At 41.1% G+C, this 14,062-nt stretch overlaps 1 protein-coding gene across 1 annotated transcript in view; it reads right to left on the bottom strand.

The window, feature by feature from the left end:
- Positions 1–572: 572 nt before the first annotated feature.
- Positions 573–14,062, bottom strand: part of LOC116066621 (IgGFc-binding protein-like) — a 40,807-nt gene continuing 27,317 nt past the window's right edge. Inside the window, exons 24-36 of the mRNA XM_031322807.2 lie at positions 13,171–13,309; positions 12,663–12,845; positions 12,117–12,259; positions 11,129–11,475; positions 9,865–10,088; positions 8,881–9,022; positions 7,609–7,945; positions 6,859–6,975; positions 6,642–6,740; positions 6,178–6,373; positions 5,686–5,949; positions 4,225–4,367; positions 573–1,277 (exon numbers count right to left, since the gene is read on the bottom strand). Coding sequence (XP_031178667.2) covers positions 1,074–1,277; positions 4,225–4,367; positions 5,686–5,949; positions 6,178–6,373; positions 6,642–6,740; positions 6,859–6,975; positions 7,609–7,945; positions 8,881–9,022; positions 9,865–10,088; positions 11,129–11,475; positions 12,117–12,259; positions 12,663–12,845; positions 13,171–13,309 — 2,538 coding nt within the window. The 3' untranslated portion in view covers positions 573–1,073. The remainder of the gene's footprint in view (positions 1,278–4,224; positions 4,368–5,685; positions 5,950–6,177; positions 6,374–6,641; positions 6,741–6,858; positions 6,976–7,608; positions 7,946–8,880; positions 9,023–9,864; positions 10,089–11,128; positions 11,476–12,116; positions 12,260–12,662; positions 12,846–13,170; positions 13,310–14,062) is intronic.

The following is a 14,062-nucleotide window of genomic DNA, read 5'->3' on the forward strand; positions in this document are numbered from 1 at the left end:
TCTGCTATGTTGAACGCTTTTGAAATGTGTGTGTGTGTGTGTGTGTGTGTGTGTGTGTGTGTGTGTGTGTGTGTGTGTGTGTGTGTGTTCGTTCGTTCGTTCGTTCGTTCGTTCGTTCGTTCCATGGTCTGGTCCTGGCTCTATAGTCTCAGAAGTGTTATTGCTGCAGCAGACAGTGATATTTTCAACAGTAGCAGCAGTTTGTGTTCCAACATGTCACATGTTCAATGATCACATACAGATGTTGTCCACATACGTTTGACCATATAGTGTGAGAAAATGAAGCATGTTTTTGTAGTTTGGGGGCACTAACCTGTAATGTTGCAGCTGGGTGATGTGGCATAAACACATACTCTTGGCTAAAATAGATACAATTATTGCGTCAAATATCGTGGAGCAAAAAGTACATTTCCCTCTGAAATGTAGTATAAAGTACCATGTAACATGTCATACTCAAGATGCACTGCAGGTTTCTTCATCATAACCTGGAATCAGTGATCAGTATTTAGTATATCAATTCCATTTTTCAAACGAGTAGAAGACATGTACGTCATTAAGAGACACAACAATGGTGACGTTGCTGAAATATGTTTAATGATCTTTAGAAATGAGTAAAGACTGAAATGAACCGTACATGTTACTGCATATTCATGAGGAAGGAAGAAAGGAAGGGGCTTACAAACATTGCACACTGTCACAGAGTCTTTATCAGGTAGTTCTACGGTGAAGTCACATGACCAAGTGGTAGTAACCGTAACACACAGTATTCTAAGTACATTATGTAACCTGGAATACATTGTTACTGCAATACATGCATTTTGTAAGCAGCAGAGTGACAGAAATTAATCAGATGATTGATACATGCTTTATTACACATTAAAATAGGAGGATACCTTTTAAGATCAGATTTTTGACAATTGTTTATATCTTTAATTGTGAAACAAGTAGACGCAGTCACCGCAGAATAATCTATAACTATAATCATTGGAAACGCAGCATTGCTGGATATATTCTACCTAAAATAGATTAAATTAAGAGAAGTCGTCCCTCTTCTATCCTGTTTTGTGACGACGTCAGATGTCGGCGTAGCATCCCCTCACTCCATTCTGCACTCTACAGCTCTGCTTACTTTGGCAGGGTTTGTTCTCACAGGAGACCGTCCCACCGTTACACGCACAGAGGCGCTGGCAGCCCGAGTCGGCGTAGAAGGTCTTACCAGACACGATGTACCGGCCGTCGAATTGGCAGCCGCACTCAGCCAGGGGCACACAGCCAGCCTACATGGTACAGATGATAAATAATCATTTTATTTTGGTTAACATACATGAAAGAAACAATTCATTCCCGCAATTTGCCACCGTAGCTAACCGAAAAAGGAATAGGCTTAAGCCAAGGCTTATTTTTGCCTATCCTATCCCATAATCCCCACAGAATCGCCCAGAAATCCAACAAAACTAAATGAAACTAAATACTTGAGTACAGTACAACCATACCAAGGGTAATGAAGTCATTTTACATTTTATTCCAAATTACTTCATTACCCTTAATTGTTTTAGATTTTAAAGCTTTTTTAAAAACTCAACAGACAACTACATATTTTTAACTCATCAAGTTAATTTCATAATTTAAAGGACAGATCCGGCGCAAAATGAACCTAGGGGTTAATAACACGTGTACCAAGTCGACTGTTCTCTGGGAAATGTTACTGGTTACACGGCGTTTGTCGTTCGACTGGTTGTGACTGTTTTCCCAAGATGGCGCCCGCCTGTATACGTGAACGGTACTGTCTTTTTAATAAACTTGCTGTACACTTACAAAGTTCTCAATGCTTCGGTTAACATGTAGGGACCCTCATTATGCTACCGTGGAAGTGTGGTGATATTTTGAGCCTTGTTATTGGTATAGAAATAGAGATTTCTTTTTACTTTACCAGTGCCCCGACGAATAGCATTATAAGCTAATTAGCGGTTTGCGCTAAAACTGGTCACATTCGATTAGCATGAAAACGTTTTCCAGAGAACGGTCAACTCGGTACACATGACTTATTAACCCCTAGGTTCATTTTGCGCCGGAATTGTCCTTTAACACCCAAAACTGAAACACATCTATATTTTACATTAGTCCTCACTTTACCTGTTTCAAAGATAGAGAACTGTCTTAAATTATAATTACCTTGTCTTAATTAAAAAAGAAGAAGAAGAAGAATGCAGACAGGAAGGCCATTGTTCATAACTCAAAAAAGTATTTATGGTTTTAAATATATAAGATCTGGAAATTTTAAGATGCTGGAACATTTTTTTCACTCAGATCAGTCAAGACAATGTCACAATGCGCACTCATGACCTCCGCGTTTCTAAAACCCTAACTATAGTCTCCCTAAGTAAGATGCACATGCAGAAAAATGTTACTAATTACAATACATGATAATTCCAAGTGTGAACATGTTCAGAAATATACAATACTATTTTCAATATTTTATATATATAAATAAAGATGCATGTGAAATACATCCTGAAATAAATAACCAAGGCAATACATATATAAATAAATGTGTGTGTGTGTGTGTATGTATGTGTATATATATATATATATATAAAAATGAGTCAATGTAGTTAAATACAAAAATGATTTAAATTTTTTTAAGATGTTTTTTAATTTATTTCATAATGCCACATTTATTTAAGTCCCCTGATATAAATCAATGTGGACTTATGAAATAAAGACCACTGAAATAAATAAGTAGTAGGGGTGTAAGAAAAAATACACGCGATACACATGAGTATCGTGATTTTCTTTTGCAATACGGTATCGATTTTCAAAAAAAAAAAATATTCATGTAAGACAGTTGTTCCATGTTTATGTTGTGTTTAAACCCCCTACCACTAGATGGCTATGCTGAGACGCACCACTAGTGTCCGTGTCTAACAGTGCCTAACAGTGCCTAGCAGTGCCCAAGGGGATAAGCTTCTCCTCGGACCGCGAACCTCCTATGGCGCCATTTTAATGCTACAAAGCCATCACTTCCCGTTAGCATCCCATTGACTGCCATTCATTTTGGCGCCACTTTGACAGCGAATAACTTTACATCTGAAGCTTTTAAAGACTCTATTTGTCCATTGTTAATTTCTAAAGAAACACAACAATGTATAAAAGGCTCCATTACCTTGTACCTCACGTTATGGCTCCGTATCAGGCGTTTTTGTAAAAATAGGCTAACGATTGTGTCATAACCACGCGACTTACTGTCGCACAGTTGAGAAATTACCAAACAGAGAAGCTCGCAGGCAGTTTCGTCTCACATTAGCTGTTTAAGTGTAATTACTAATGTTAAATAGCATTTTAGTTAGCAATAATTATCCTGTGCCTATGTTATCTCCTTACATATACATATGCTCTCCGTCTCTGCTAAATTGGGAATGATTGAGATTTCTCTTGGCACAGCTACCAGAAGACTTCCAACTTTCAGACACGTTGCTCACGTCACATTTACGTCTTCGAGCTCAGTTGGAGGCTGCGCAGTAACCCTAGCTATCACTGGAAAAGTGCTTCTAAGTGGCCTTCACTGGTCTCCGTCCAGAGCAACAGGATCTGTTGGTCCATTTTATATATGTCAATGGCAGTGCCTAACTTTTAGCTAGAAGCTAACAATGTAGCTATGGCTGAACTTTGGCCTACTTTAGCATATAAACATTAGCTCACTAAGAACCTGTGAACCACAATCCCAAACTGATTTTCTGTGTACTGAATTGTTTACCTAAAGTAAACGTCTTTGACTTTTATGAACATCATGTCTTTTTTTAAATATTAGTTTTTCTAAAATTATACTTTAAAAAAATCCCAATATATCGCCTTACGCACAGTATCGAAATACATTGCAATATATTGAATCGTGACCCATGTATCGTGATACGTATCGTATCGCCAGATTCTTGCCAATACACAGCCCTAATAAGTCATTTAAAAATGTCCTTTTTAAACTGAAAACCTATTTAATGAACTATATTGACTCATTTATACATTTTATATTTATTGAGTCATTTATTTCAGGATGTATTTACTTAATTGTTATTAAAATGGCATCCATAGAAACCGTATGGGTATTGCAAAATGAGAAGAAAAGAAGTCCCCCTTAGGTCTTTTTGACTCCGATCTAAATAAGAAGAGAGAGAGAGAGTAAGAAGAAGAACAAAGTCACATGTTAGTTTAAAGAGTGTGGAGGATTACCTGACTCAGCAGGTAACCAGGGTTACACACACAGCCCTCGCTGGGGGGGGTCTTACACTCAGCGGGGGGAGATGGAGAGGTGCAGCTGATTGGACAGCCAGGAGCTGTGACACTGTACAAACTGTTAGCTGCACACCGCATCCCTGAGAGAGAGAGAGAGAGACACACACACACACACACACACACACACACACACACACAAAAACAATTACAGTTACGTAGCTTACCCTGCTGACATCGGAAAATGGTAAATGAATGACCACCAATGATCTCATGAAGTGGCGTATGTATGACACGCCAATTTGTATGCCATTTTGGCGTGTTATCAAGAGGCATAATCGCTTTTTAGCGTGTCTATCAATGCTGTTTGGCCTCCGTTGACTTACATTACCTTGCGATTGCGTGTGAATTTACGCCATAGCGAGTAGTATGAAAGCGCGAAAATCTGCATAGGGAGGTTGGTTGGGGTGGTGGATGGGTCAAACGCAGGACATTCACCTTGGAGACCGGGCATGTCCCGCGTGTCACGTTTACTTTGTGTCCTGTGTGTCCCGTTTCCTAAACTCAACCGTCACTTTCTTCTTTTACTAAAGCCAACCCTGTTCTTCTTTTCCTAAACCCAATTTGCGTGTCACGTTTCCTAAACCCAACCGTAGCTTTCTTCTTTTCCTAAACCCAACCGTAGCTTTCTTCTTTTCCTAAACCCAACCGTAGCTTTCTTCTTTTCCTAAACCCAACCGTAGCTTTCTTCTTTTCCTAAACCCAATCGTAGCTTTCTTCTTTTCCTAAACCCAACCGTAGCTTTCTTCTTTTCCTAAACCCAACCCGTCCGCTGTATACGGCGCTCAAAATGCGTGCAGATAATGTTTACGCGATAACACACCACTTGTAGAAAGTGGCGTGTATATTTACGTCCGCTGCATGCAGCGTAGACATACACACAGATAGCTCAAAATGCATACAGATAACACGCCACTTGGCTTTAGGAAAGTGGGCATGCATGTTTACGCGAAGTCATGATATCACGTTCAATACAGAACAAATGAAGGATATTGAAGCAAATTTCTGATTCATTCTTGTTCCATATACTTTAGTAAAGTCAAAGTAAAAAGGTGTTATTCTTATTTTAATCATATTATTTTATATCATTCAAACTTCAGGGGTAAAAGTTCCTCATTTATGTAACTCTCCCTCTAAGTGTATGTAGGCTAGTGTGTTCTGAGTGATGATGTTTGCTTTCTGAGGTGTTGCGAGTGTTTTGGTCCACCGAGCTGATTTTGTGACATGTATGTAAGTGTTTTGGTGGTTTGAGTGAGGTTAACTGTTTGGCCAAGATGCATGTTGGTAATGCAGACTGTGTGAAGAGTTTTGGACAAGTGGCTTGAGTATTGACCGATGCTTGTAATGCTGTAACGTCCATTGGCAGGCGTCATGTGATCTGTAACGTCCCAGAGTACTTACAGCAGAAGCGCCTGGTCCTCCATGACTTCACGCAGCCTCCTTTTCTGTGACACTCTTCCACATAGTCACTGATGATGTCACAGGCTGCTTCCTCTTTGCCCTCGTTAAGCACCATGTCATAGATACAGTCGTCCCGGTACTGCTGGGAATCTACTCGGCCCACGCAGTCAGCCAGGGGGCCGTTCTTCGCCGTTATGACATCACAGACGGATGTGTAGCTGGGTGGTTTAAAGTCAGGGGGGAGCGGCAAAGCACAGTCTTTACCTGCAGCACAAAGGCAACACATGTTATAAAGACAACTGATACCCAGTGAGAGGAGCAGTGAGTGCCAGAAGCCTGTTTTAACAGAATATTCTTTACATAGCTCTTTGCAGAATGTTCTTTTAACCTTATACTGAATCCAAATTTGTTTTCCATCATATGATATGCATGTCTGAAAGGGACTAAAGATGCACAGTAGTGAAGATGAAGAATACTGCTCGGGCTGCTTACACTCATGGGAGCAGCCCTCCACGTTTGCCAGCCATTGGCTCACTCCAAACTCATTGGCATTGGAAGCCAGCTTCCCATTGGGCAACATCAGGTCATCAGCAGGGTTATTGTTCATATTTCCACAAAGGCCGCAGGCTACACTTTGATAACTGGTGGCCACCTCCACCCTCACTGCACTCGCAAAGTCAAAGGAGACCTTAAACAACGAGGGACGTAGAAGAGAAGTTAGATAACAGTTCAGGTTGAGAAATAGTAGTACTGAAACCGACACTGGACCAACAGATGTGCTTTAATAAAACCAGGGACGCACCTTCAAATTCAACGTCCCTTTAAAAATACCTAAAAATAAGTAATTGGCCCTAATCACATTAAGGTTCAGACCACCGCTGGTGTCAGAGGTTTGTAAGGAATGTAGTAGTTCCTAAGGGGGGTGTGTGTGTGTGTGTGTGTGTGTGTGTGTGTACCTTTAGAAATTGTGTCTCAATGACAGCCAGTCTGTGTTGACGATAAACCTGGACCAGTGTTTGATTGGAGAATGGAAGGGAGTTTTGAAGCCCGTCCACCTATAGAGAAAAACACACACGGTTATGGGTTGGTTTTGCACTTCTGCTTCCCATGCTGTGGATTGATAATCAACGTTTCCGTTCGCGACCAATCATTGGAATCAATGTCGTGTCTCACCAGTACACTGCCTGGGTAGTCCACTGACAGTGTGTATGTGTTGCCGTAGACTTTAACAGTCACCACTTTAGCGTATGACACTCTTTTGCTGCCACGGTTGTTATTCTGCAGTTTCACCTGCAATTCAGCACAACAGGAACAGAGGAGGGAAAGACAGACATTTTATTAGGATTAATAAGACTAGTTACTTGTTCTTTTGACATAGACGTTACATTTAGCATATATCGTCACAGGTAACGAGCTAACCATCGCAAAGTGTTGTGCTAATGCTGAGAACAGGCACATTGTATCTTTATAGTTGTATCCATATGATGTGACAGACTTAGGTTAATATTTCACCAGGTCCGAGGGCTAGAGGGATGTGTTAAGTTAAGTTAAACTGTACTGTATGGATGGCAGCTACAGGACATGCTTTGAATTCATAAGATTTAACAACACAGTGTTAGGGACAGATCAGATGGCCAGAGACTTGAGACTTGACTTGGACTTGCCCCTCAAAGACTTGAGACTCGACTTGGACTTCCAAGAAAGAACATCTCTGGTGTCAGTGACCAAATAAATCTCACCCCAAACAAACTCATGTTTCTTGGTTGATATTAATGGACTCTAAGCTTGCTGTAACTGGGCATGTTTAGTGTTGTTCAATTCAATTATTATTTATAGTGTCGAATCCTAACAACAGTTATGTCAGGACACTTTACAGATAGACTAGGTCTAGCTTTACAGAGACCAAATAATTCCCCCCCTCACCTCAAAGTACGTCAGACCCGTCGTATCTCCACACACACTGGCCAGCTTGTAGACACAGTTGCCCTGGAAGTCAAACTTGCGTCCATCGAAGGACTGAAAGTGTGGATCTCCGTGCGCAGTGCAAGACTTAAAGCCGATTGGGTAACAGTCCTGGACTCCGTCCACAACGCTGCACTTCTCTCCGGTTCGACAGGCGGTGCGCTTACACTGCACCTTCTGTGTCGCTGCATCACACACACACTTCTCGTTACACAGCGAGTCTGCCCAGAACACGTCGCCAGGCAGGTAGTAGCGGCCGTTGTGGTTACAGCCACAGCCCTTCTCCTTAATAACACACCTGACAAAAACCAACAAAAACAGACAAATAAAAAGTCATGTAGCAGTCTTAAGATGTTTCATGACCCTGCAGCTCCTTAACTTCAACTCAGTTCAGTTTTATTTATAGTGTTAAATCCCAACAGGGGTTATCTCAGGACACTCTACAGATAGAGTAGGTCTAGACCACACTCTATCTTTTACAGAGACCTGACAATTCCTCCATGCATTTGGAGAGAACCCTTTCTTTTAACAGGCAGAAACCTCGGGCAGAACCTCTCAGGACGTTTTGGGAAGTTCCTTCCTGAGACTATTTAGCAGAGCCACCATCGCTGCGTTTTTTTTGTCATTTTAGGCCTTATTAGACAGGATGGCTAAAGACAGGAAAGGTAAGGACTAAGCCTTTGTACATGGGGGTGCACGCTCAACCAGGTAAGCTACCCAGTCACCCCTATTGGGATTGGTTGGTTTAAAGAAATGCAAACAACTTAGACCGTTTTTTCTCCTATCCCAGAATGCATCTGTGGTGTAGCCAGACCTTACTCCACAGCGCTGTGGAGATAGAGCTGGACATGTGAGACTATAAATGAGTTGCCAAGAAAACTAGGACAAAATGATGTTTAGGAGATCTAGTAGGAAGACATTTGTAATATGAATAAAATAACCTTTAAAGATTTTTAAACTGGGACAGCTTAGATATGAAAGAGAGAAAGGGGAAGACGTGCAGGAAATTGCAGCAGGTCAGATTCACACCCTGTATATACACATTTAGAGGAATAAACCTCTATGTGTGATAAATAGATAAATAGATAGATAGATAGATAGATAGATGTGCGACATCAAAGCTGTTGGAGCCTTTTAGAGAAGGTGCTCCTCTGTGGGCGCGCACTCTACCAACTGAGCTGCCCGGGCGCCCTAAAATAACCTTTAATGACTGTGTAGAAATGATATACTCACTCTTTTCCACTGAGCACATATCCCGGGTCACAGAAACAGCCCTCCACACAGACCTCAGGACACACCTCTGGCTGGGGTCCACAGCTGGGTGGACAGGCAGAGCCGCACACTTTGTACTGGCTGTGGGCGGGACATACAATAGCTGGACGCACAACAAGAGCCAGGAGGAGATTAGGAGACGGACAGACAGAGAGAAGGGGAATTGGAATGTTAAAGTGTCTTTAATAAATGTTATTGTAATATTTCTATTCTATATTAATGTCCTTGACAGTTGCAGTACTTAGCTCTATTGTTTATTGTTAATTTCCTTTTAATAAGTTTATTGTATGCACAAGTTCAAAGTTACGGGCCGGCTATTGTAAACATATATGGAGCGGATGCTCCAACACTACGCTTTCACTAAAATCTATGAAACTGGGGACAACGGGCAGAGGGCAGCGTGTAAGGGGTGCATGTGCACCGCGGAGATCTGCTGGACAAGCGTAAAAATAAGAAATTGATCATAAAGTGTCTATATTTCTTGTAAATTAAACTATGATTTACAGGAAATGACTTAGTGAATGTCAGTGAGTGTATTTGTAGTTATTTGCAGTTTGGTTTGGAGAGTTTCTATTTGGATTTCTTGTTTCTTGTTACCTGTGTTCTTTGATAATAGCTGACAATGCTAAGCATAACAGCAACATGTCTGATTGGTGGAGCTCGCTGTTACCATGGAAATGTTTACCGCACCCGTGAAGGCTAGCTAGCTGCTATCCACTGAAGTGTGTTTTTTCCATGACGTTGTGGATAAAATGTGTTTTTTAAAACAAGGTGGATTTTATATGGACTTATGGCTTCTACAGAAGCATAAACCTTCGTTTTACAATCTTTTAGCTCATGGTCAGTCTATCTTGGATGGTTTAGACATCATGGCTGATAATACAAATCCTTTGCTTTCAGAACCACACTGTTGAGTTCTATATAAATGTACTATCTGTAACTTACAGCAGTTGACCAATTGTCTCCATGGCAACACTGATGCTCCAGCATTCTGGCACTTTGCCAGGTAGTTGCTCAGGGCCTCACACAGCACTTCTTTCCGTCCTTCATTAGTGCAGACATCATACAGACAGTAGGAAGCAGGCTTTTGTACCGGCACTCTATCATGACAGCCAGAGAAAGGTCCCTTTGTATCACTCAGAATCCCACAGTACTCTGGACCGGTGTACCTGAGGACGAGCAGGGGAGAAAAGATACACATCAGCTTTCTCAAATGAAAATACATATGATAATTGGGCATCAGTTGAGTTTTTCCCAGCCATGCTAGCAGCAGGGCTCTGGGGATGGCAGTGGTCAGTCGGTCGGACCAAACCAAAGTGTGAAAAAAAGAAACACCTAAATGTGTATTTAGGATGTTTTCCCCACGAGTATGAAAGAAGACATGTTATGGAAACTGTAGAAATATTTTATTAACAACATGTGTGTATGTGCTTGTTGTAAAATAGCTGTGTTAGTCATTGAGGAAGTGGTTAAAAGTACTCCGGGTGACCTCTGATGCACAGAAAGTTAAGCTGAAGTCATAAAAATAGTTTAGGCTTTTATGGCATAGAGGTGTATTGTTTGAAGGTTGCAAGAACAGAGGAGGGCGTTGCACCACACGAGGCCCCGACCTTGGTGTGTGTGTTTGTGAAGATACCAGTTTCTGTCTAGAAACTAGAAGACCCCCCCCTTATAAGGAATGGATAAAAGCTTGTGGGGAGAGAACAGATCAGGGTTCATTTTCAGATGAGATCTTGGTGGACCAACTCTGACTTAAATGTCTGATGCCAGGGAAACTTAGATGCTGTTTGTGAATCCACAGCTGTGTTGTAACTCTTATGCTATACTCAGTAAATTTGCTTAACTGAACTCTTCGTCTCAGATTGATCCTTGTGTTCTGGTAAACTTACATGTAAATCAGATTAAAGAAGGTGCAGGGAATTAGGTAACTGAAGTCACATTTCTCTGGCCTTAGTGCCTTATTTTGGGCCTGTATTTTAGACATAATTCCCACTTCAAAACAAAATTGTCCAAAACCTCAAAATTTAAAATTGATGTTTTTGCCTGTAGTGTCTTCCCTTAAGTGAAAGTAGCAGATACATTTTTGCCATATACTCTCAGTTTATTATACAATCGTCCATCGTGCAAGTTTTTAAATCGGATAAACCTAACAGGGACATCTATAGAAAAAAAATCTGGTTATTTCAGTCACTTTAAAAGTCAACATTACCTTATGCGGTCCTTGTCGGAGCACTGAGGACACTTGCCCTCGCAGTAATGGTAGCAGAATGGGTCGTAGTCCTCGATGCTCCACAGCTCCGCCCACTGGGTCACATTCACAGCTGTGCTGCCTCCAGCGGCTGCCAGCTCGTCCTCCTTGTTGCCGTTGTAGTTGCCACAGAGCCCACCGACATTACCATAGTAACTGCTGCTGATGGACACCATGATTTGTGTGGACCAATCAAAAGTGACCATAATGCCAAAATTACTTTGGATTATGCATTTAATTCCAGATTGTGTTATAGAGATGCTGCCTGCTTCAAGAAGGACAGGAAGCTTTGTCTTAATCCCATCCACCTAGAGACAGAGGGAGAGAGAGGATATATCCAGAACATAAATCAATCTTAAATGTTCATATTACTGTTTATTGAGTTCTGTCCAAATATTTGGGCAAATTGTATTTTGATGCTTTGGCAACATTGTTATTGAAACTTCCATGCCAATAAAGCCCCTTTAAATTAAATTGAGAAGGAAAGGGAAATGGTAGTGAAATCAAATGTTTATTGTATGATGAATTATTTAGCGCTGTTGTCACCCACAAAATAGTCTCGCATAGCCAGACCTTCCTCCACAGCGCTGCGGAGGAGGGTCTGGCTAGTCCACACAGCATTCTGGGATGGGAGAAAAACGTGCTCTGGTTTATTGGCATTTCTTTAAACCAATCACAATCGTCTTGGGCGGTGCTAAGCGCCAGACAGAGCCATGGTGCCTTTGCAAAATAGTCTCAGGAAGGAACTTGTTTTGGTGGAACATGTGTACGTTCAAAAGTAGTTTGATTTATATATATATATATATATATATATATATATATATATATATATATATATATCTATATCTATATCTATATATATATCTATATATATATAGATATATATATATAAACGTATACAAAGTTCTTTTGTGGGTGACAGCAGTCTATGTTCTGGAGTAAGACCCACCAATATGACGCCTCTGTCAGTCGGGATGAATATACGGTGGCCCAACATCTCCACAGTGATTGAACGCACAAAGGAGCCTACATCGTTCCCACGGAGCTCATTCTTGCTGGTCACAGTTACCTTCGGCAGGGACGGATCAAGCCCTGAGGAAGGCAGGATAGAACCTTTCAACAACTGCATCTGTGTATGTATCCTGCAGTCTTTAGTGAACAAACTGTGTGCGGTTTGTATATCCTGCAGCTCAGGTTTGATTGCAAAGTGTAATTCCCGTTTCCAGTGAACACATCATATAAATCTATACCAAATAATGACCACTGCAACTTCACTTCTAACATCAGGGTTTCTCAGACCAATCACCAAAAATCGACACATTTGTAAGTAGCTTACTGATTAACAAAAAGTGTAAACATTGAAATGTGCATGCATGCAGCATAATTTCTTTCCAGAAACAGTGTCCACATCACTCTGCTGAGTTCTGTGGAAAATTGATTTACTTGCTGTGTAAACCAATGTATCTCTCTCTCTCTCTGTTAGGTAGGTGCAAACCTGTGGTGTTGACGAGGACGTAGGTGCAGGTTCCCTGGAATGAGTAGTCCCAGCCGTCAAACGTTCTGTAGTGGGGGTCACCTGTAGCCCAGCATATGGCATTGGAATCAGGAATACACACTCCTTGGCCTTCTGACACCTTACAGTGCTCCTTTACCCTGCATTGGACCTCAGCACAGGGGTCTGGAACACACACACACACACACACACACACACACACACACACACACACACACACACACACACACAGAAATATTGAACATACACGTGACAATAAACAGCCAAACTCTGCTAAATGTCTTGTTTTGTCCACAACTCAAAGATATTCAATTTCTTGTCACAGAGGAGTGACAAAACTACAACATATTCTCATTTAACAAGATGCAATCAGAAGTTTTACTTTTTTTCATAATAAATTACTTAAACCGATTAATCAATAATCAAAATAGTTGCCGATTAATTTAATAGTTAAAAACTGATGGATTCCCAGTCCCAGCCAGTGTTTGACCTGTGGAGTAACAGCCAACGATTCCATTGCGGTTGCGACACTCCTCGCCCTTCTGGCATTTGGTGGAGTTGCAGCTGAACTGTCCAGACTGGCAGACGCAGCGCTCTGTACAGTCGTTCCGCAACACTGACGTAGCCGACTGAAAAGAGTCATGCATGCATTAGAACAGAGATCTTCAACAGGGGTTCTGGGACCCCTAGGGGGTCCTCAGTTACTGCATTACTTGCATCAAATTATTGTTAAAAGTTTTTTCAAAAATTAAAATGTCTTAACATGAATCCAACATATTATTAGCAAATATAAACCAGCCTCTTTGTAAAAAAAAAAATTACATTGAAGTGCTCATATTATGCTTTTGGCTTTAACCCCTTTCCTTTATTGTGTTATATATATTTTTTTGTGCATGTTATATGTTTACAAAGTGAAAAAGCCCAAAGTCCACCCCAAAGGGACTTACCATCTCCAACAGAAAACACTGTTCACAAACTGCTCCAAACAGCTCTATTGTAGTCCAGCCTTTACTTCAGAGACAAACGTGGTCACTTTGGAACACACGTTATAATGCTCGCCTAGCTGCTAGCATGGCACGCCCTCATACTCTGCTTCTGACTGGCTAGTAGTCCTTACCTAGGTACTGAGCATGTGCGACTCCCAACAAAGATGGAACAGAAGTGAGATGCCTCACTCTGTAGCTAAAACAGAGAGCTCAACACACAGGGTGAAAAGAGGAGCTGCAGCAATGTGCAGTACAACAAAAATATGGTGTTTTCTGAAAATGAAACCACATAAACCTATTTTGATATAACCTCTAAATACAATTATGAACCTGAAAATGAGCATAATATGAGCACTTTAATGCTTACTGGCCTATAGGTAAGGTAGTCACTAGTCT

The sequence above is a fragment of the Sander lucioperca genome, chromosome 10 (genome assembly GCF_008315115.2).
Source record: "Sander lucioperca isolate FBNREF2018 chromosome 10, SLUC_FBN_1.2, whole genome shotgun sequence".
NCBI lineage: Eukaryota > Metazoa > Chordata > Actinopteri > Perciformes > Percidae > Sander > Sander lucioperca.